The 24,480-nt window shown below is 38.0% G+C and overlaps 1 protein-coding gene across 1 annotated transcript in view; it reads right to left on the bottom strand.

The window, feature by feature from the left end:
* LOC105381300 (diacylglycerol kinase 1) overlaps positions 1–24,480 on the bottom strand; it is a 122,988-nt gene that overhangs the window by 32,447 nt on the left and 66,061 nt on the right. The window contains exons 2-3 of the mRNA XM_048633137.1: positions 20,696–20,789; positions 18,887–18,954 (exon numbers count right to left, since the gene is read on the bottom strand). Of these exons, the coding sequence (XP_048489094.1) occupies positions 18,887–18,954; positions 20,696–20,783 (156 nt within the window). The 5' untranslated portion in view covers positions 20,784–20,789. The remainder of the gene's footprint in view (positions 1–18,886; positions 18,955–20,695; positions 20,790–24,480) is intronic.

Genomic DNA, 24,480 nt, shown 5'->3' with positions numbered 1-24,480 from the left:
ATATGCGATAACTAGCTGTTATATTATGCATAATATTAAGTTTTAACTAGTTTAAGACAGCTTTGTACCATTTATGACATCTTCCATGACATGCCATCTATCGGACGATTTAGGAACTATAAAACTGTCAAAGAAAATCTCCCATTCGTTGTGCAATGAGTATTTCCTCCGACTATACCGTACAAGAGATGTTTGCTTCATGTAATCCAAGAGGTTGTTGAGAAAATTGAAGGAAAGTGCCTTTTCCTTGGACAAGTCTCTTGACAGTAAATATTATTTACTCTCAGAATTACAACCTATTTCACCGTTATAAGTGCGTTTACACTTAACAGGTAAATACGTTTGTTTAACAGACCAGAAATTTATGTTTGACTGGCACTTATGATGTTTGTAAATATATACGAAATTTAACGTTTTATTTCTTTAACGTTCGTTAAATTGTGAAGCTACCAATCTGTAGAAATATTAATAAAAATGAGTTTATTTTTGTAAGAATGTGATAGCAATAAACTTCTTTAAGGTCGCAATTTTATTACAATGAAATCGTATTATGAACAGCAAAACTTACAATAGGAGGCTTCGGCGGCGGCTAGTAAATAAATCTATGTTTATGGATCCCCCCCCCCCGCGTCCCGTCTCACCCCCGCACCCTGCTCGAGCCGAGTCAATAGATCGTGCTTGACGACGACAACAAAACAGGAGCGTTATAAGTTTGCCAAGTGTATCTGTCTGTAGAGCTGTAAAGGTTGATGGTGAACATGATGATATTGAAGTTCATTTCCAATGGTGTTACCGTACGATGTTTCTCAGTGAATTCAACAACACACAATCAAGACAAGCTAAAAGCACGCTGCGTATTTTTGCTATAATTCCTTCGAGACCTCACCCACTTCGCTAATACGCCTGTATATACAGGGTGTTGCAAAAAGGGTATACTAAGCCGAAACCTACATGTGCAGCATTGTATAGGTATCTAAGCCAGAAACTGAAATCATAATTTTACAATTCGGGAAAAGAAAAATCATACTCCATAGTAAAAAAGTCACGTGACCAACAAAGTTTCAATGGATTTTTTTTTTTTATGTTTTTATTTCTATTCTATTCTATTCTAATAAAAAGTTCCAGTGACATAGCAACAAATTAATCTCTCTTAATCTCTCACTTAGTTTTTTGATCCATTGACTATTCTTATGTACCTACCAGCTGTTCCCGCGAGCTTCGCTTCACCTTCAAAAGTTTTCCCATGGGAATTATTGATAAAAAGCCTATGTGTTAGTCCAGGTTGTCTGCTAACTCCATACCAAATTTCATGAAAATCCGTTCAGCCGTTTTGACGTTAAGAAGTAACAAACATACACACACACTCACTAACTTTCGTCTTTTTAATACGAGTATACTCGTAATATTAGTAGGATTTCGCTGTCAAAATATGCAAGCTGAAGTGGCAGTGGGCTGGTCTTATTTGCCGAAGAACCGATAACCGTTGGGGTAGACGAGTTCTCGAGTGGAGACCACGAACAGGCAAACGCAGCGTGGGACGCCCTCCTGCCCCCTGGACTGACGACCTTAGGCGGGTGGCGGGTAGTGGTTGGATGAGGAAGGCCGAGGACCGAGTGTTGTGGCGCTCCTTGGGAGAGGCCTATGTCCAGCACTGGATGATTATTGGCTGATGATGATGAGGATTTATCAACACCAGATATCGTGAAAAGCAGATACTATACGTAATATAGCGTTTCGCATCAGATCGGATACAATAACAAATAAAGGATACTGTTATGTTGACGCGAAACCTCAGAAGTCATCGCTTTAAGCCGAACACTTTATTATATCCCGGAAGTGGTTTAACCATTACGTAAATAAAAGAGGTATTACTAAAACAAACATTAGATAGATAAGATGTAGGGTTGTATTTATAAAGTTGTCTACGAACAACTTCACTTACGGCCAATTTTTTTTTTTATATTAAAAAAATATGTTTTCGTTTTTAGTTAGTAATATCCTGAGGCTCTGTTTAATGTAATTCAATGTAGCCTTTTTCTTTTATGAGTAATTTGTCGCTTTTATCAGTGGAACCTTTTCATTGCCCGTGAATGTAACAACTTCTTCTTCTTCTGTCGTGTAAATGCACTAAGCTAACTTCCTCCAGTGTTTTGCCACTCTTATTGCGAGATCATTGGCCTTCAGTGTAATAACAATTTCACTACATATTTCTGAAAGTCTTTATAAATCGTCAATTTCTGAATGTTTTTACCTCAGCTAAGGCTTTCAGTAAAAAAAGTGCTTATAATATATTCTTATTCGTAGAGAAAACGATGGTTTCACGACGGCATTCAAAATTCCTTCGTTGACAAAAGAATTTCCTTATCAGACGAAAACGAAAATAGCTCGCGGCGGCGGCGCCTCCCATTCTCCACCAAAACGGGGTGAATTAAGTGAATGCCAGACTTTTTCAATTGAAATTTAGATGTCATATCTATTCTATTCTTTTCTGTTCTCTGTGGGGGTGTAAGTACCTGCACCTGGCTCTCTCAAATGGAACCTTTGTGCATATCCCCTAGGTCTAAACTGCCTTCCTAAGCTTGGACCATTTCCCACCACACTGGTCCACTGCGGGTTGGTGGGTTAACATATCTAGATGTGCCAATTCTAGATATGCAGGTTTCCTCACGAAGTTTTCTTTACCCGCCTTTCCAATACCTTTCTTATTACGTTACGCCATCACGACTCCTAAAGCATATTCTCCAGAAACTCAAGCGTTACATTACATCCCAAATGATGAGAATTCTAAATACCTGACGTGATAATGCGTGGAAGGACTCTTCATTCAATAAGATCACTTAACCCTTTAACGCGCGGGGTAATCTCAAATTTAACCCTCCCCGCGTGTTCCGACAAACATACTCTGGGGAAATAACCTCGTCTATTATACCCGTGGAAAACAACGGTGTTAAGGGCTTTCCTGTAAACAAACACAATTTTTGGTGGTAATTTTGTTTGCGTAGGTTAATCTGACAACACAGCCACCCTTATTATAAAACGTGGACGGTAGATGGTTTGCTGTCGTTTAGGAGCCACGGTACCGCAAACAGATACACAGATAAATAGAATAGAATAGAATATTGCTTTATTGAACATCACATAAAACGATCAAACGTACCTACAAAAAAACATACTTATAGACTAGAACTAATGTACAATAGGCGGCCTTATCGCTGAGAGAGATCTCTTACAGGCAACCTTATATATTGCGGAAACAAAGTGACAAATAAACAGACGCGTGAAAATTACAACACCCCTCTTTTAGCGTCGTTAAAAACGGATAGCTAGCGCTGTTATAAATACTGTTTAATCTACAGGTATTGGCAAAGCAAAACTCTTTTGTCTTGTTTTTTTTTTCAATATTTCATAGTTTGTTGGTCCCGTGATGAAAGATTCGCAGTAGGTATGTGGCTGAATGATACTGATAAAATTCCTTCCTGTTGGACTCTCGTGTTTAAAAGGATCAGTCCTAAAGGAATGTCTTATCACGTTTTAGTGAAATATTTCTTTTATTCGTGACAGAGTAGTGCGGCCTTCAGAGTCTTCCATAAAGTCTTGGCCAGATGAGACCAACTTTATAAAGTTATAATCCTAACTAAGGATTAGTTAGGATTATAACTTTATAAATCCTAACTAATATTATAAATGCGAAAGTAACTGTGTCTGTCTGTCTGTCTGTCTGTCTGTCTGTTACTCTTTCACGCCAAAACTACTGAACGGATTTGAATGAAATTTGGTATACATATGGTCTAGCTAGACCCTGGGAAAGAACATAGGCTACTTTTTATCCCGGAATTCCCACGGGAAAACTTTTTAGGGCGAAGCGCGCGGGAACAGCTAGTACCTTATAAGTTAGGGGCCTTCTAAAAGTATTTATTTAAAAACTTTTTTAACATGTTGGTTATACAGACGATATCGAACTAATTTTGATTAAGGAGATCGGATTGGAAGACTAATAAGGATGCGTTTTCTGAAATCTTTGAATTTGACATTAATTAATAATTCCTGAATGTTTTATATTCTAATAAGTTACAGTTTGACATTGTTAAATTGTTGTAAAAACTTAACCGACTTTCTAAATAAGTACAGGATATACGATAAAACATATAAACACACATGTCAAAATGTCATGACAACAACTGTCAGTTTACCCCGCGGGCCCATCCTCGACCACCCCTGACATAGATAGACCCAACATAATGATAGCGCTTATATGGGTCGCTTAAATATCACTAGGGCAGCCCACTCCCGAGGGAAAACAAACCTAAATCAAAGGAAATACAGCTTAAAACCCCTTAAAGGCAATCCGAGGATCATCTTCAGAGGTCGTTTGCAGTCGGGACAAAAAGGTCCTTAAAGATTATACGTTAAAGTGCCATCTTGAATGGCAATGAGCCGGATAAGTGAGCTTTATGAGGAAAAACAAACACAAATATATGTTTGTTGATTGTTTTGATTGAATTAAAGCGGTTTTTCTTAATCTTCGGAGCTTAGCGCGTTGTTTTAAGGTGGCTTCTGACGTTTAATAGTCGCTCGATGTGAGTATTTATATATTATTTATTTATTTAATCTTTTATTGCACAAATATGTAAGAACATAAATAAGTGTACAAAGGGTGGACTTAATGCTAAAAGCATTTTCTAACAGTCAACCCACAGGAAGTACAGGAGAAACTATGTTAAAGGTGTGCAAAAAATAATAATAAAGAAATTGCAATGTCACTCAATAATTATTGAGTAAGATATACTTAAGTCGAATATTCGGCATGTTAGAACAGCGAGCAGAGCCGATATAACTAGGTACATAAGCCAAAAAGGGCAAGCTTCTACCTCTACATAGAAACTAAAAAAACGGTTTTTGCTAATGCCGAAAAGTGTGACTTTTCCTAAGGATAACTAGTAATTTGTGGCTTCCCATAGGAAAAAAGCACGCGACCAACAAAGTTTCTACAATTTTTTTTTTCGTGAATTTTCAAAAGTCGCAGGATATAAGTTGTCCACAATTAACCCCAGGCCCTGAGTAACCCTTTTTCGCCGTTTTGTAACACCCTGCGTTATTTAGGGAAAATCTTTCAATGCAATATGGCAATTGCTGAAAAGCTCTGGGTATGAAAAATACTAACAAAAAACATACATTCAGACAGACGAATAGGGAACCTTCTCCTTTTTCGAAGTCAGTTAAAAAACTAAAACAAAACTAACAAACTACCTACCAACTTGACCATTTTCTAACTACAGCGTTCACTGGTAATTGAAACGAATGTGTTTCGGTAAATTACATTCTACGGCGTGGGACGCCCTCGCGGCACCGCAAATCTTTATTACATGTTGTGTCGAAAGGAATTTCTTTCGGATCGAAGGCTTTTTCCTACTTAATGGAGTTAAGTTTGTTTCGGAATTCAACGTTGTGACTTTTTGAGAAAACGTGGCTGGACTTTGGTTTAAACTAACTTTATTTAGGTGACAATTTATATATATATACATTGTATATACTTGTCGGCGTCGTACGTAACAAAAGCATCGAATTCAGCATTCTTTGTATAGAAATTCATTCATCGGCATTGAAGACGCCGTTTTTACATATATTTATGACAATCCGTTTCAATCCGTTCATGCGATAGTTACAATACCGATAAGTGGACGCTTACCACAAAGCTCGTTTAAAAGAAAAAGATAAATTGAAAATATTGTATGTAGGTAATTGTCATTATTATAATATTCAGCTGCTGCTTGTAATCATCCACTGCTGGACATAGTATATGTCACATAGAGGCCTTTATGAAGGAGAGCGTCACAACACTCAGCCCTTGGCCTTTCTTATCCAGGCACTACCGGTTGTCTAAGATCGTCTGTGCTGCGGTCTGAAGAGCGTCCCACGCTGCGCTTGCCAGCTCTTGAAACTCTGGACCAGTTCAACCGTAAAATGAAGAAACCTCTCTTTTTTATGAGAAGATAAAAATAACACTCAAACTTTGAAGCCTCAATCTATACTCTAGTTAGTATGTCACCGTTGGGCAGTGTAATGTCACCATCGGCAAAGTTAACAGGCTATCCGGGGCCCAGTAAATTCTCAAAATGGCGTCATTTCGCCAGTTTATTGCACCCACTAGCACGCGGCCTTGAGTCTGAGAGCCGGTGTTGCCAGCAACTGGGCGATTTTACCCGGAATCTGGAGATTTAGAGACAGTTGCTGGGCATAATGTTGATGTAAGTACAATAATAAATAAGAATATCTTGTGTAGGATATAATAACATAAAGAATATTGTATATGTGTATTGAGAAACTGAATGGATATATCTGAATTGTATCGAGTAAGATCTTATAGTATTCCATGACTGCAATATAAATTTTAGATACGCAGATATATACGTGAATGTTATATACTTCTATAGATAAGTACCTAACAAGCTCATTTATTGATTTATAATCTAGAGTACGTTACAGATAGGCCTGAAAGGCCTATGCATGCTAATCGTAATCCCCGAAGGGGTAGTCAAAGGCCATTCGCAGGCGGGTCACCCTTGTTGCCAGTACATTTTGAACTCACGCAAAGAAAACAAAAATCATACTTTAAACTGGCAACACCAATCGGACCCAAATGATTATTCAAACTGGATCCAAGATGGCGGCTAGGCGGTTTCACGACGAGAGGTTTATGTAGGTACTTTTGACTTTCTCGTCTCGTGAGGAGTAAATAATAAATGAGGTTTCGTTTACGAACACTAATATTAGGAGGCTGTACTTACTTCCGGGTTTATAATCCACAGGTTAACAACAAACTGGAGGAGTAACATACAACCTGGCAAAATAAGTTTAGAAAATGGAAATTTAAACCCTTATTAGCGAATTTTCAAAATAAGTAGCGCAAAAGTTGTCTAGAATGTCCCTCCGTGTTATAGTGCCACAAACTTATCTGTTCCGGTGAGAGCAAACTATATTGATCCATATTTCATTAGGTACTAATTAATTATTTGTTGATATAGATTAGATGGGTTTATAAAAACCGCAAGGGCAAATTACCACTACGAGCAAACTTAAAATGTTATAGAATGTAGAAATATTAGACATTTACTTGAGCTCGCACCGGAACAGATAAGTTTGTGGCACTGTATGTGCTTTTGTCATTACTATACCCTTTTTGCAACACTCTGTACCTTTCATAGCTACTGGCAAAGAATGCAAACGGCAGGAATTCTCGAACAGAAGCGACACAAGAACTTTAACAATAAATATTTCAGTCCACATTCACCGTATAAATTCCGCGCTTTTTACAGGGAACGAGAATTCAAATGGTATGAACGTGGCTCGGTAATAAAAAGAAATGGTGAAACTTACTGTTTCATGAAAGTAACTCGAGAACTGTTATTGAGTAGTTTTGTCCCTCGACTTTGGAAGTTTCTCTATCAATTGTAATTTGTTTAAAACAGTTAGGTTGTGTATATAATTGTACCCAACAACACCGTGAAGTAGCAGATTACGATGTGCGACAGCACATGCAGCTAAACAATCTTTAAAAAAAAGTTCAGACTTTACGAGTATCTCTCTATAGATAGATTGGTGGTAGCTCAGCCGTATTACTACAACCTTCCTTAGAATTTCTGGTGCCTACTTTAAAATGACTAAAATAAAAGTTAAATTTAAAACCCCCGACCTGACATAAAAAATAACTTTAAAAACGAACAAATAATAAACTAATTAATATCATCGCATATAAATAGGTAGTGTGTACGTTCAAATCATAAATAGTATTTTTTCCAAGCGTCATCATACGTACGTACGTCATACATACACACATACACAGAGACTTAAAACATATAACACCTCTTCTTAGCATTGAGGGTCATAAGCATAATTTAAGCTAAAGCAGGGTTGTGCCAAGTCATCGAAAAACAAAATGGCACGTGTGACGTCACACTGATGATATATGACATGATATAACGAATATAGGTAAACATAGAATAACAATATACCAACGAGATGGTGAAGATGCTGTGTCACTTACAACCTAAATAATGTCCGCTGACATGTATCAATGAGTTCTTTTAACTTAAGTACAATGTATACCATCGCTCTTACGGTGAAGGAAAACATCGTGAGGAAACCTGCATATCTAGATTTAGCACATCTAGATATATGTGAACCCACCAACCCGCAGTGGAGCAGCGTGGTGGGAAATGGTCCAAGCTTAGGAAGGCACTTTAGACCTTGGGGATATGCACAAAGGTTCCACTCGAGAGAGCCAGGTGCAGCTACTTACACCCCCACAGAGAATAGAATAGAAAGAGCTCAGTGGAAGAAGTGGGTTTTTATTTGTCAAGACGATTCTTTTGGTCTGACACTCCATCTGGTTTATACAATTGTTAATCTAAGGATATAACCCACCATTTTATATGATGACGTAGGTACGTAAACGATGACATGTAGCGAAAATATTGGGTGTGTCGTAAAAATGCGAAATCATGTTGGAAAGTATGTATAAACTAAACATACATACTTAAATAATACCTACTCGGTACGTACTTAAATATTTACTACATAGGTACAGATCTGATATCCAGGGAAAAATCAATAAGTAGGTAAGTAAAGTTAAAAACTTACCTTTTCATGATAAATTTTATAAATATAAAAAATTTCATAGGTATTTTATGTTCAACTTGACTATTTTATATTATGAGGTTACATAATTAGTTTCTACATTAACTAAATCCTAGAATAACTTGGTATAACATTAACAACTTGGCATAACATAACATTTACACATTAGTAATTTGCAAACTTTTGGCATAGAACAACAGTAGCTATCAGTTATAAAGAAAACAACACATTATTATTATTATTTATTGAATTATAGGTAAGAATTAATACATAAAAAAACAAGCTTAAAGATACTACAATAATCCTCGCAGGATTGTGCTTTGTACATAAGTACAGTGCTCCAAAATTGATAATGCGCATAGAAATCTTTGACAGATCGGTTGTTTTCGATTATGTGACACATGATATTGACTACTATTTCTTTCGAACAAGGTGCAAACTGCAAGTGTTTTTTAAGGCTCTTACGATTTAATGATTCAGGTGTGAAGATCTGCATGTGCATTATTAATTTTGGACAAGTGTACTTACATAAATAAAATAAATAAACACATGATCAACGATATTTTTATACGAACTCGATAGAGTGTCAGTGTAAAAGAAACGACTCGCTCGACAAATAACACCCCACTTGTACCACTGAGCTCTTATTTCTAACTAGCTGTTCCCGCGCGCTTCGCTTTGCCTTAAAAAGTTTTCCCGTGGGAATTCCGGGATAAAAAGTAGCCTATGTTCTTTCTCAGGGTCTAGAGCATATGTATACCAAATTTAATTCGAATCCGTTAAGTAGTTTTGGCGTGAAAGAGTAACAGACAGACAGACAGACAGACAGACACAGTTACTTTCGCATTTATAGTATTAGTTAGGATTAGATCCGTTAGATCAGTGTTTTTCAACCTGTGGGTCGCGACCCCCTGGGGGGTCGCGAAGCTTCTGTAGGGGGGTCGCCAAAGGGCGAAAAAACTGGGAACTTTAGTACAAAAACAATAAAGACAATTAGTACTCATACTTTAAAAATAACAAAAAATCTTAAATGCGAAGGCTCAGCTTGTTTTTTATAAAATTATCTCATGGATCTGTTTTATTACAATAGGCCACATCCACACAGTAAGGCGGATTACACAGAATACCGAAGATTATGATCAGCCTCTGTGTCTAGCCTTTGTGGACTATGAAAACGCCTTCAACTCAATCGAGACATGGGAAATTTTGGTAGCGTTGCAGAGATTTCAAATCGAATGGCGCTATATCGAGGAGTTGAGGAGTCTGTACGACGATGCCGCCGGACTTGGCATATGTATAAATGGCGAGTAAGTACATGACACACCTCTCTGCTTCGTGGACGACATTGTTATTATGGCAGAATCTCTGCAGGAACTCAGCTGGATGATGGAAGTGGCCTAAATGCTGCTTCCCAACGTGTCCTATATCGAGGAGTTGAGGAGTCTGTACGACGATGCCGCCGGACTTGGCATATGTATAAATGGCGAGTAAGTACATGACACACCTCTCTGCTTCGTGGACGACATTGTTATTATGGCAGAATCTCTGCAGGAACTCAGCTGGATGATGGAAGTGGCCTAAATGCTGCTTCCCAACGTGTATCCTTCAGGCTTTGGGGTATAAATTTGGACAAGACGAAAGTCATATAGGTACAATGCTCACATCGAACTGGAGCCGATGATCGTTGGTGAGGCAACAATCGAATTTGTGCAAGATATGTCTACCTCGGGGAGACAAAAGGCAAATTCGGCTAGGCAGAAGCAATAAGCAATAATAAATATGCAAGCTGAAGTGGCAGTGGGCTGGTCATATCTGCCGAAGAACCGATAACCGTTGGGGTAGACGAGTTCTCGAGTGGAGACCACGAATAGGCAAACGTAGCGTGGGTAGGCCTTCCTGCCTGGTTCAAAGACGACGACCACAAGTATTAATTTTTTTGTAAAGCCAGGTAGTTTGTCTTTTTACTTTCATTTCACCGTTGAAAACTTTTATTCAAGATATTGAAATGCTCAAAAAAGTCAAATAAAAAAAGCTAATTTCGAAAAAGAAATTCCGGGTCGCAATGGCAATAGTTGTACGTACCTATGTACATGGCCACACGTATTCTAAGTGTGTAATTCTAAAATAATGTGTTTTTAAATCCGATAAGTATGTACTACTTTTAATCCTAATCATGGAGACCATCAATACGTCGTATGGAATGAATATTGGGAATACTGTAACATACACATACATACATGATAAAAAACCGAAAGGGTCAAGGGGGTCGCGAAATATTTTTTTATACCAGGGGGGTCGCGTCATGAAAAAGGTTGAAAAACACTGCGTTAGATGATATGTAACTTTATTCATTGGTTCAGAATTGGAACAAACTGCGGGCAGTTTTTTTTTACTTTGTTTTTGTATGTGACATCTTGATGGTATATTGTGAAAGAAAGACAAATTGAGTCAGTGACAGCAAATAAACAAACAAGAACAATACAGTGCGACAAACTTATCTGTTCCGGTGAGAGCGAACTAAATTGATCTATATCTCATTATTTACTAATGAATTATATATTGATATAGATTAGATGGGTTTATTGAAACCACAAGAGCGAATTACCATTACTGGCAAACTTAAAATCTTATAAATTGAAGAAATATTACACATTTACGTGAGCTGTCACCGGAACAGATAAGTTTGTGGGACTGTAACTAACAAACTTACACAGATTAAAGTGGAATTTCACTAAACGCTAAACTTATTTAGTGCCAATTTCACCATAGTGGGTTAGACCATAACCAGGTATTATTGCTTGACTTTTGACACATCTGTCAAGAATTTAATATGGGGATGACGTATAATTGATCAACCTTTCCCTGGTTACGATCTAACCGACTATGGAGAAATTAGAGCTTAGTCGCCTGCCAAACGTCTGTCAGTTAGTACAAAATGTATGTAAAGTCAGTATGATTTCGTTTAGCGTTTGCTAAAAGTGACCCTAAGTAATTAAATGTAGATAGGTACAAAATGCGGAAGGTAGCGGGAAGCCGCTGGATGCAGATGGCGGGTGACCGTTTGGGGTGGCGATCGTTAGGAGAGGCCTATGTCCAACAGTGGACTACAGAAGGCTGAGAGAGAGAGAGAGAGAGAGAGAGAGAGAGAGAGAGAGAGAGGTACAAAATAGGTGTAGGTTTTACCTATAAGTATCAAAAACAAAAATATTTCCTAAAAACACTTACATACAATGTAAATATCTTCAGGCACTTGGTCTGAGATCGTCCAATGGATTTCAACAAATAATGTTAAAGAGAAAGCATTTTTTCCTAGGGATGAAAATACCTAATATCATGCATTTTTTAGGGCAATCCCTAGTTACTACACTCACGGGCAATGAAAAGGTTCCATTGAGAAAAGCACCAAATTACTTCTAAACGGAAAAGGCTAGCTTAATGACGTCTGCTGCAACATTAAAGTACATTTAACAGAGCCTTAGGATATTAGCAACTAAAAACTGTATTAACTATATTTGGTTCCAATTTTATATGAAATCTTTGAAAAAATTGGGGTCGTTTGGTGTCGCCATTTTGTGAGAGGAACTTTTTCATTGCCTGGGAGTGTACTTTCGTGGCATGAGAGATGAAAAATGATTACGATGACACAAAAAATTTGAAAGCCACAATGTTCACTTGTATCAAAAGGGTAAAGCGTTATCTCTATTGAATATAAACTTTTTGCTTTGCTTAAAACCCTTGAATTACGAACTTCCCGCCATTCATTACATCGGGTTGACAGCTCCTAAAGAGTTACAAATTTGAATTTAATTGGTAAAGTTCCAACAGTTTTGTTGTGATTAGTTTTTAATGAATATTCTAGATCTCATTCAAATATCGTCGTTACAAACTGGTTACACTCCAGTCTCTATTATATTTACCCTCTGACATTGCTATTTAGAGCCAAACTTAAGACATAATATCTTAATTTTGTAAAAGTTAAATTAAACACGAACACGAACAATTTAATACAATAAATAACATAACCACTATTAGCTAGATCTGCAAGTGTTTAAGAAACTTTAAGTACTTACTAACTTTTTGGTAAATATATTTTATCCAGTTTATCGAAACTGTCTATGTAGGCTAAATTGAGTTCTTTTATTCGAAGGAATATTTAAATATTAATATAATAAAATACAAGCCTTTGATTAGAGGTACCAACCTGCACAACCACTAAAGGTAGGTTAACCTTTGCCGTTTACCAACTATGCGGCTTTCTCATTATGTTCCACTAAACATGTTTTCACTGACCTATTTCAAATTCCCACCATGTAACTTGTAAAACCTTCATCCCTTTTAACGAGGTAAAGCGACCCATACACGGCCAAAAATAACTCCCCATACTTAGATAAACGATATACGGACAAAATGGCGTGTCACATACAAAAACAAAGCAATAAAATGATCTAAAAACCGGCCAAGTGCGAGTCGGGCTCGCGCACAAAGGGTTCCGTAGCAGCAAATAGTTAAATCAACCTATCTCAAAAACTATAAGAGATACTTTGATCAAACCAAAAATCGTTGAAAGAGTTAATTAGCATGCATCACCTCTATTTTTTTTAGAATTTTATACCCCGTAGTTATAAAAATAGAGGGGGGGGGACATACTTTTTACGACTTTGAGAGCTGATATCTCAAAAACCGTTCACTTTAAGAAAAATGTTTTTTAGAAAACTTTATATCATTTTAAAAGACCTTTCCATTGATACCCCACACGGGTATGTACATCGAAAAAAAAAATTTCATCCCTCAGTTACATGTATGGGGGGCCCCACCCCCAATTCTTTTTTTTACTATTTAGTGTCATATTTTTGTAGCGGTTCATACAACACATATTCCCATCAAATTTCATCACTGTAGTACTTATAGTTTCCGAGTAAATCGGCTGTGACAGACGGACAGACGGACAGACGGACAGACGGACATGACGAAACTATAAGGGTTCCATTTTTGCCATTTTGGCTACGGAACCCTAAAAATGAAGAAAAGCCCCCCCACAATGCCATACTGTTCTTACTTATTTAAATCTGTTCTTTGGAATCTCAGCTCTCCAGTGGTATACATTAATCTAAAAAAGGTGCTTACGATATTTCGAAAGGTATAACGAAAACGGTGATGCACATTTTTTTGGGGGCTCAACTTTCTAAGATAGCCCCCCTATCCAAAACAATAGACGTTCATCGTATTCACGTCAAAACTATCCGCATTTTGTTTACTGTCAAACCGTTTTAAGTTCAAAGTAATGACAACCATTGTATAGTGCCACAAACTTATCTGAGTCGTGAGCACAAGTTTCGATCCTCCGTTAACGTTGCGTATCGTCAACTGTCACTGTCAAAATGTAAGGCAAAGTTAGTTCCAAAAGTGACATTTGTTTTTTCCATATATGTTAGGTGGAATTTCACCAAACGCTAAACGTATTTAGTAGCCTGTCATACGTCTGTCAGTTAGTACAAAATGTATTTTAAATTTGATTTAAATACGTTTAGCGTTTGGTAAAAGTGACCCTTCGTGTAGATTCGAAAATAGTATCGAATCCTATGCTCGCGACACTGTTCCGGTGAGAGCGAACTAAATTGGTCCATATAATCTATGTCAATATGAAATTCATTTAGTAAGTAATGAGGTATGGACCAATTTAGTTCGCTCTCACCGGAACAGATAAGTTTGTGGCACTATACCTATGGATAAAGTCACAAAACTTCCAACCGAACTAATTCAAAATAAGATCTCAGTGGTAGAAGTGTGGTCTTATCTGTCGAGAATAGAATATATCTTCATTGAACACTACAAATTAAAACATACAAAGAGAACTTATAAATTAGGAACAATGAACAATAGGCGGCCTTATCGCTAAGAGCGATCTCTTACAGGCAACCTTAAACATAAAGAAATGTCATTTCCTTTGCACTGACACTCTATCTATTACGTATTAAAACATCCTTGATCCCATACTATTTTAGCACTGGCCGGAACGGGCGCCCGACGAAAGAGAAAGAAAATATCATGACGTCACAAACGGCCTTTGCTGACGTCACTCCATAATCGATGGTGCAAGCCTCCTGAACGAATTTAGTCTTTACATCGTTAGTGTAAGGCTGGAAATTGCATGCGGTAGTTGGAAAACTGTGACGTCACGAACTGGGTAGTATTTCGACTCATCATTCAGATTGGTGGGTACTTAAAAAGTTATTGCTCTTGGAGTTTGCGAGTTCAGACGATTTCTTTCGATAAGGAATACGATTTTGTGGTTATAGCTATACCTACTGATCACAAATAAAGAATCATATTTACAAGGTGTTGCAAAAGTTCATACATTAAATACCTATCATTTTATAAGCCATCATAATCAGCCTTTACCACTTTATAAGCCAAGGGGTGACCAAGAAATACGTGAAAAAATGGCACTAAAAGTCACGTGATCAAAAGTTTTTTATTATTAACTAGCTGTTCCCGCAAGCTTCGCTTCGCCTTAAAAAGTTTTCCCGTGGGAATCCCGCGATAAAAAGTAGCCTATGTTCTTTCTCAGGTTGTATACCAATTTCGTTCAAATCCGTTCAGTAGTTTTGGCGTGAAAGAGTAACAGACAGACAGATAGACACAGTTACTTTCGCATTTATAATATTAGTTAGGATTAGGATTAAAATTATCAGAGCAAAAGTTTGTTCAAAATTATTTCCTTAGCCTTTCGGATTACTGAACCCTTTTTTAACCCACATTTATTTTGCCGACTGTCCGATAGAAGTTTTCAATAAAAAACACAAAAAACACGCACTCACGCCTTGTACTAATGTACTCCCTTGCGGGGTAGGCAGAGGTGCATTGCTGCACCCACTTTTCGCCAGAGTGTTATGTTAGTCCCAATGTAATAGGGGGCGGGCCTATTGCCATTTTACGGGCACATCCAAGACCCGAGAACAAATATCTGTGTTTAAACAAATATCTGCCCCAGCCGGGAATCGAACCCGGGACCATCGGCTCAGTAGTCAGGGTCACTAACCACTACGCCATTCGGTCGTAGCTTTCAATATTGCATTGATATTATGAAAGTTGCAACAAGGCAAGGAGTTTCCACAACTAAATATAACACGCAACTTCATATATGACATCAAATTGATACCAACTTTCAGCGATTCAGACTTGGTCCACACACCGGGCAAAGTAATTTAACTTTCAAAGTTAAAGTTAAAGTTGTGCGGAGTGGGCAACTGTGTGGCGTTTCAGTCGTTTTCATTTAACATTATGGGAATGCCTACATTACAATATATACAGGGTGATTGGTAAATAGATGTTTTCATTTAAATGCGTGAAAGAGGAAGGTTTTTCCAATCGTTCCATTTAATGTCGTATCCGAAACTCGACCATTTCTGAGATATTTGGGGTTTCTTTCAAGTTTTTATTCTAAATTTTATGTTTAAAGAACAAAAAAAATACTCAAAAAATGCCATATTGGAATATATTTTTAATTGTATTGCAATTGTAAAATCTTAACAATCTAATTATAAACAATTGCGCATTATTCAACTTAGTTTAGACACATTGCCTCATAATAGTTAGAACATTACAACCAAACTTTTTTTTTTTTTTTTTAAATCTTTATTAATTTAAAAGGGCTTGGTACACAAGTGACCATGTCACCCTCATTATTACACACACTTAATTAAGCTTATCTATTTGAATTAAATCTAGCACTTAAACCAAAGTTGACAATTTTATACAGTATTTTAGCCTTATCAGAGTTTGGTCGTGCTAAAATGCTATTACAGCCACCAGTTACTTGTAAACTATTATCAATATACAATTGTTCTCTTACACTACAATTACGTACACATTCTACAATAATATGGTAAACGTCTTCAATCACACCGCACTCTGTGCAATTAGGAGAGTCAACTTTTTTCATCAGGAATGCGAACTTGTTTAACGGTATATGCCCAGATCTTAATCGCAAAGCTGTAACAATATCTCTTCTTGTTAACTCTGATGTATCAAACCATGGTGAGTGAGTAGGGTGTGATTGAATAGTTCGGTACCAAATGCCCAAAGTTTGCGACCGTTCATCAAAATATTCCTTCCACATATCATAACATTTTAATTTAATTTTGGGTAGCAGGTCCGTGTAAAAAGGTAAGGTTTGTGTGGGGATTCCATCTGTAATGGCTACATTCGCTAAGCGATCGGCTTCTTCATTTCCAAGTATGCCTATATGTGATGGGATCCATTGAAGAACAATGGTTTTATTAGATTTTGCAAATTTTAAAAGCATATCTAAAATTGTGTAGCCTATCGGTGAACCTCTACTACTAGAGGTACATCGAGCCACATGCTGAAGCGCACTCTTTGAGTCAGTCAAGATAACAAATTTGTTTTTATCCAAACTAAAGCAGTAAGACATGGCTTCCGCTATCGCCAGTAGTTCAACAAACATTATTGAAAGGTTAGACGTAATTTTGAATTTGCCGTGAACATTAGCCTGACTATCAAAGAATGCTGCCCCGATACCATCACCACTCTTCGAGCCATCTGTAAAGATCCTATAAAAATTAGGGTAGTTTTCGGTTAGGTATACACTACACTTTTCATATAGCTCAGAGGATTTGTATCTTCTCTTTGATTTATCTACACTTTCGATTGAATGAACCACAATATTAGACAAATCGATGTTGCTAACCCAAGTCTCCAGTGTGAACATCTCGAGTATATCACAAGCTTGAACCGGGGTATCCTTAATATGATTATAAACATCCACCAATAGAATAGGTTTTTTATTTCTCCAGTACCTGTTAGATTCGCATAAAGTAGCTAACTCAGTAATTTTGTTTAAAATAGCGTTGTTTTGGAAGGACCTGGCCTTTATGATATACTTGCTAGCTAAATAACGGCGACGGATCATGAGTGGTTTACAACCAAACTTGAGAAGGGTGAAAACAAAAATGCATCTTTGAAAAAGCCTAGCTAAGCAATGCCCTGTGATTGTTTTACCTAATTAACTCTGAAGTGTCTATAAACGTGGAGAGCCCTCCAATCCAACAATGAGTGCATTTTATCTTTATTGGCAGACACTATCGCTTATATGACACTTTTATGATCCAGATTATAATATTTTGTTAGCTATAAAAATCTTTGTGCTAATAAAATTGCAGGCGTTTGGATGGTCGTAAGTTGCTTACTGTTACGGTAGCATGCAATACTTAGGGCCTCTTTCACAATTTCATGAGATTGGCTAGCTGTAAGATAAAAGACATGCTGTCACTGTGTTAAACATTATTACTAAGAGTGCCAGAATGTCTTTTATCCCACAGGTCCCCGAGGTCCCGAAGTCTGCTTAAATTTAATAATGTCAATTGGATGTTTGTAAACGCCAGGAAATTTCATACTTCAGTTATTTGGTTGGCATGACATGACAAAAGTGGAAGCGTTGAAAAGAAAATAGATTTTACTTTGAATTAGAGCCCAGGAATAAAAAATAAAAAACCGACTTCAAAAAACCACAAAAATGTAAGTAATAATTTAAGGTTTACACAAATTATATGTGACAGTACAAATATACCTAAGCAGGAACTGTTCTTTTTTGAAGTTGGTGCAGTGACAAAGTAATCTGAAGAAATATGGCACCAACTTCAAAAAAGAACAGTTCCTGCTTAGGTATATTTGTACTGTCACATATAATTTGTGTAAACCTTAAATTATTACTTACATTTTAGTGGTTTTTTGAAGTCGGTTTTTTATTTTTTTAAATTATTATTTTATTTTATAGTTTTTAGTTTATTTGCAATAATTTTTAATCAAAAGTAAGATGCAAATGATACCAAAAAGTCCTACTAATCAATACGAATCATTCAAGCCTAAACACGAGGTAGTTGCTATATACCGTTGAGGAGTTCCCTTGACTGCCTTCCGTTTCCATCATCAGATCAGCTCAAGGTCACCATCATATTTTATTGTTATAAGAACTATATTTACGTTCTTAATTTCATTAGAATCGGTTAATATGTGTCCAAAATGGAAATTCATACCCTGTTTTTACCCCTTTACCCACCCTTAGGGGTGAGATAAAATTCTGAAAAAAAAATGGGACCACCTGGAAGCTCAACCCAATACAACAAAAAAAGAATTTTCAAAATCGGTTCATAAACGGCGGAGTTATCGGTGAACATACCTCCTCCTTTTTTTGAAGTCGGTTAAAAACCTGACAAATTAAGAATAAACTCACCCCATCCGAACTCTGTTTCTTGACCTCGCAGTACTCGTTGAGAACATCCTGTAGCTTTCTTGTAGAATCTGAAACACCATGTATACATGTAAGACACTGAGTTGAGCTTCTATTATCACGATGACGCTGTAAAGTTGCAACGTCCCTATTTTGACGATTTTTGGATTCAAATTGTATTGAATTGGCACTAATTTTACTTCGTTTTACTTCGCTAAAACTCCAGTGATTCGTTCTATTAATCCGAGAGTGGCTCGTTGACACAGTGCGAGCTGCTGCCTGGCCAGTAGACAGCTACTCGGTTTGTGTACTCGTACGCCAGTAGCTCGACTCGCCTTTGCTGTCTACACGACACCCAGTCCCAGTGCGAGTCGAGTCGCGGCGAAGTAACACAAAAAACACGGGTTCCACTCACAACTGTCCAGCTGGCACTGGCGAGCTACTGCCGAACGCGTCCAAACGATGCGAGCGACGGCCGAGCCGCTGTCATGGCGAATTGCTGCCGGGCGAGCAGGCGAGTGAAAACAAAAAATGTTGAAGTAACTCGGATGCGAGCTACTGACCAACTCGCACGTACGAGTTACTCGTAAGTTACGTCCAAACAGTGCGAGTTACTGCAGTGCAGCTACTCGTACGCTAGCTCGCACTGTGTAAACTAGCCAGGGTCACTTTTACCAAACGCTAATGAAATTTTTTAAATACATTTTGTACTAACTGACAGACGTTTGTCAAGCCACTAAATATGTTCAGTGTTTGGTGAAATTCCACCTAAGTCTTCGACAAACTGTAAAAAAATTATCGACTACTCAATAGCCGAAGTAATTTAGTATGTAAACATCCTTGGATATAGCTATTAGCTTTTTGAAAAGGTAAAATAATGGTGTAAAAAGACGACCAAGCCATCTCCACGACACAAAACTTATAACACCTTATTTTGATCGAGTAAACAGCTTGAAAAAAAGGAAAGACTCAGTAACTACTAAGTGTGTATTAACCGGCTTTAGGTGGAGAGTCGTATAGTTTGCCACACTTGTTGAATGTAAAGGCGGGGCCCCATTGGTGCGTTGAGTTGTCGCAGTGTACAAAATGTTTCCATGTAACCTGTGTATGGATTGGGTTCAGTAAATGAACAATTTATCTATCTGTCTAACACCACATCCTTGTACCGAGTAGCAGTCTCGAGAGAGAAATTAAGTCAAATGATTGTCAATTCTCGATATAAGAAGGTGGTACTTAAAGAAGAATTACAGCATATAATTTTATTATCTTCATATCCTTTCTTAGCGGACCTAAATTATTTTATTTATTATATTGGTGGGGTGTACGAAAGGTTACATTTATTTTAACTGTAAGTAAACTGAAAATGATAAAAATCTAGGCCACATTGTTTTTCATGACTCTAAACATGGACTGTAGATGATAATTGCGATAATGATGATCAACTTACTACCAGTTTCAATAGTTGTAGTTACTTTCATATGAGTTTGACAGGTTGTAACTTATGTGTCAAAATAGTATGAAAGTAACCAGTCATCGGTATAGTGCGACAAACTTATCTGTTCCGGTGACACTTAACTAAATTGGTCCATATCTCATTATTTACTTATAAATTATATATTGATATAGATTAGATGGGTTTATTGAAACCCCAAGAGCGAATTACCACTACTAGCAAACTTAAAATCTTATAGAATGAAGAAATATTACACATTTACGCGAGCTGTCACCGGAACAGATAAGTTTGTGGCACTGTAACTACCAGTCATCGGTAGATAGTTATTGAAACTGGCAATGCTGATGACAGGTACTCACACGAGGCGAGCTCCTGAAGCTGCTGAAACTCTGCCGGAGACAGCTTGTCCCACTGGAAGCTGGCCGCCGCAGCCTTGGTGTTGGGCATCTCCGACTGAAACAATACAGGATATACAATAAATAAATCCTAACTAATATTATAAATGCGAAAGTAACTGTGTCTGTCTGTCTGTCTGTCTGTCTGTTACTCTTTCACGCCAAAACTACTGAACGGATTTGAATGAAATTTGGTATACATACGGTCTAGTCTAGACCCTGGGAAAGAACATAGGCTACTTTTATCCCGAAATTCCCACGGGAAAACTTTTTAAGGCGAAGCGAAGCTCGCGGTAACAGCTAGTAAGTCATATAATGAGGTCACACAAGCGACGCCCTCCCCAGCCGCAACACGCGAGCGAGTCGGCGTGACCGAACCCGGTCGGACAGAATCATCATCATCATCAAATAAGCGGGGAAATCTCACACACGGCCATCCGCGGTGATATGGGTGTTGGACATCTGGTATATCTACACAAATACATAGACAGATACATGTTAAATAGAAACGAAAACCCGACACAAGGCAAACATAAATGTTCATCACACAGATGTTTGCGGGTAAGTAATACGAGGTATAAAAACGAATGGTATAACATTCACAAGGTATACGCCCATATGATATAAATTTATTAAGTATAACGATCACTGTGCATAACAAACGAAAGGCATAATTACTAAATACATAATTTCGTAAAGAATAACGTTCAAAAAGTATAATTTCAATTGATATAACGATTAAAATGCATAACGTTTATAATATATAACGCTTACCTATAACATATATTCTACAACGGATATAATTATCATAATGTATAATGCACAAAAAGTATAAAAGATTGTCGTATCGTATTTTCATTATTATTGACGTTATGTGTGGGGAACGCTCCGCTCCGCTTCGCTGCGCTCCGCTTTGGTTTCGACGAACATGTGCACCTAACACGCTCCTCCTCGCTTTGCTCGTCGTCGCACCTATCTTTAGGTTTTGGTACTAGGTGTTTTGGCATTATTATTATTATTGACGCTATGTGGGGAGACGCTCCGCTCCGCTTCGCTGCGCTCCGCTTTGGTTTCGACGAACATGTGCACCTAACACGCTCCTCCTCGCTTTGCTCGTCGTCGCACCTATCTTTAGGTTTTGGTACTAGGGGTTTTGACATTATTATTATTATTATTGACGCTATGTGGGGAGACGCTCCGCTCCGCTTCGCTGCGCTCCGCTTTGGTTTCGACGAACATGTGCACCTAACACGCTCCTCCTCGTTTTGCTCGTCGTTGCACCTATCTTTAGGTTTTGGTGCTAAGGGGTTTTGACATTATTATTATTATTGACGCTATGTGGGGAGACGCTCCGCTCCGCTTCGCTGCGCTCCGCTTTGGTTTCGACGAACATGTGCACCTAACACGCTCCTCCTCGCTTTGCTCGTCGTCGCACCTATCTTTAGGTTTTGGTGCTAAGGGGTTTGACGGTGTTTGGTAATTAAACACAGATTATGTTATTGTATGTTAGTATGTTTTATGAACTGTATACTAAATGATAGTATATATTTTAAACGATATACGTAATGTATGTTATACGAATTGATATTAGTCCTCGTAAGTATTATATATTTTGATATTATATAAAATGTACGTTATACCAATTGAATCTTATACCTTATGAAAATATAGATTTTGTTGTTATACGTAACGTTCATTATATGTTGTGAACGTTATTAATGTGAAATTATACATTTCGTTTTTATACGTCGCAATGCGCACCCGATGTTTGCCCTGGGCGGGATTCGAACCCCAAAATTCTGAAGCAGCTGCACTGCCGCCTTAGCTACGGTGGCGTTGTACTCGTAAGTACCTTATTAAATACTTTATTGCACAATAATAAATTTATGTACATTGGCGAACTTAATGCTAATAGCATTCTCTTCCAGCTAACCTTGGGTGTTGTGGAGAAAGTTATAGGTAGTGCGAAAGACTGAGAGGAAAGATAATTTTGTTAAAATACCTATAAACACTAGAATATACTTACTTGTATATAATACATGTATAATAAATATATCCCTATAAGTTACATACATATACAATACATAAACCTTATACATACTATACTTAACTAAAATGATATTTTATACCTGTATCTGGCTCTATCGAATGGAACCTTTATGCATATTATTAAGGTCTAAATTGCCTTCTTACGCTTGGACCATTTCCCACCACCCTGGCCCACTGCAGGTTGGTAGACTCATATATCTAGATGTGCTAAATCGAGATTTAAGCAGATTTCCTCGTGATGTTTTTGTAACCGCAAGAGCGAAAGTACACATTATAGATACTTGAATTCCAATAAACTCATTGGTACATGTCAGCGCCGGGATTCGAACCCGAATCAGGTAATCTAGTAGTACTGTGCATTTTAAAAAAAATTTGGGCATTGGAAAAGTTCATCATCGTAGATGTTTGTAGATCACTTAATTACTTTGCAGACAGTTAATTGCGCATCACATAAGAAATGCCAAAAAACTTCAGAATATCTACCTTATTTAATACCTTATTTTGTTCGCGACAATCGATAGATAGAGTAGATAACTCGCGAAGGTTCTGGAACATTCTATCACTTTCCAGTAGTTTCGATAAAGTTCTAGAAGGATTAGTATGGATTCAATAGATCTACAATAGTCTGGAAGCTTCTAGAACAATAGTTAGGGAATGTTCCACAACGTCCGCGAACTTTCTAGATGCTAAGTTAGGTACTTATAGTTAGTAGATAAGTATGGATTGTTTATACCTACTTAGTAATAATAATAATAATAAATAGTGTGATCTCGAGTATCTCTGGAACTTTCGGGAAGATCGCCCGCCGGCCTATATAAAGCGAGGCGTCCGGCGCACATTAAGTTCAGTTTAATAGTAACAGTCGAACAGTTCAGTTCTAATAGAAAGCTCGAATAGTGAACTTCTCCAGAGATCCTCGAAGTGAATAGTGATAGTAATACTGGTGTTTTCTTTTAAGATAGTACCATCCGGCATTCGTAATAGTTGTGAGTCGTGTCGAAGGGGCTCACATTTATGGTCCTTTGAGCCGGAGAGTTATAGTCGAGCCGGCATTCGTATTCGTTCGTGAAATGACCTTACATTTATGGTCATTCGTGCATCCGGATTGGAAGAAAAGAAGATGCCTGTAACGAGGTCTCAGAAGTTGTACGCAGTGAAGAGGACTACGGACGAGGAATCTGCCGTCTCCACGACGAGGTCTGCAGATGCAACGGAGTACGCATCGGCATTGGGTGCAACCACAGGAGGTACACCAGGTCCACAACCGCCGTCAGAGCCGACGACGGAGACGCTGTCCCCTCCATTGTTGCCACCCTGCCCTATAGTCGTTGCCGGTGTCACAACTGCCGTTGCCCCCGCCGCCGCAGTCAGCGCTGCAATAGTATTAGATAGTGTCGAGTCAACATCGACAAATCAGGGAAGATCATGTCTTCCATGTTCGTCGCGCTCCACTGCTTCTCGTGCACGGCGAAGAGAATTGGCCCAGGCTCGCTTGGAACTTCTCGAGCGACGAAAAGAGGCGGCCATAGCTAAAACGGAGGCAGCTATGCTTGATGTTGAATTGGCTGCAGCCAAGGTCGCCGCGCTAGAGGAGGACTCGGAAGAGGAGCAAATAGAAGGAAGTGTCTACGAGTCTAGATCGTCGAAGAACGGAACTTCACTTCCACCAAGTTTATCGCGCCACATTGATTCTCGAACAT

The sequence above is a fragment of the Plutella xylostella genome, chromosome 2, assembly GCF_932276165.1.
Source record: "Plutella xylostella chromosome 2, ilPluXylo3.1, whole genome shotgun sequence".
NCBI classification, from domain to species: domain Eukaryota; kingdom Metazoa; phylum Arthropoda; class Insecta; order Lepidoptera; family Plutellidae; genus Plutella; species Plutella xylostella.
This window is presented reverse-complemented; position numbering and strand designations above follow the sequence as displayed.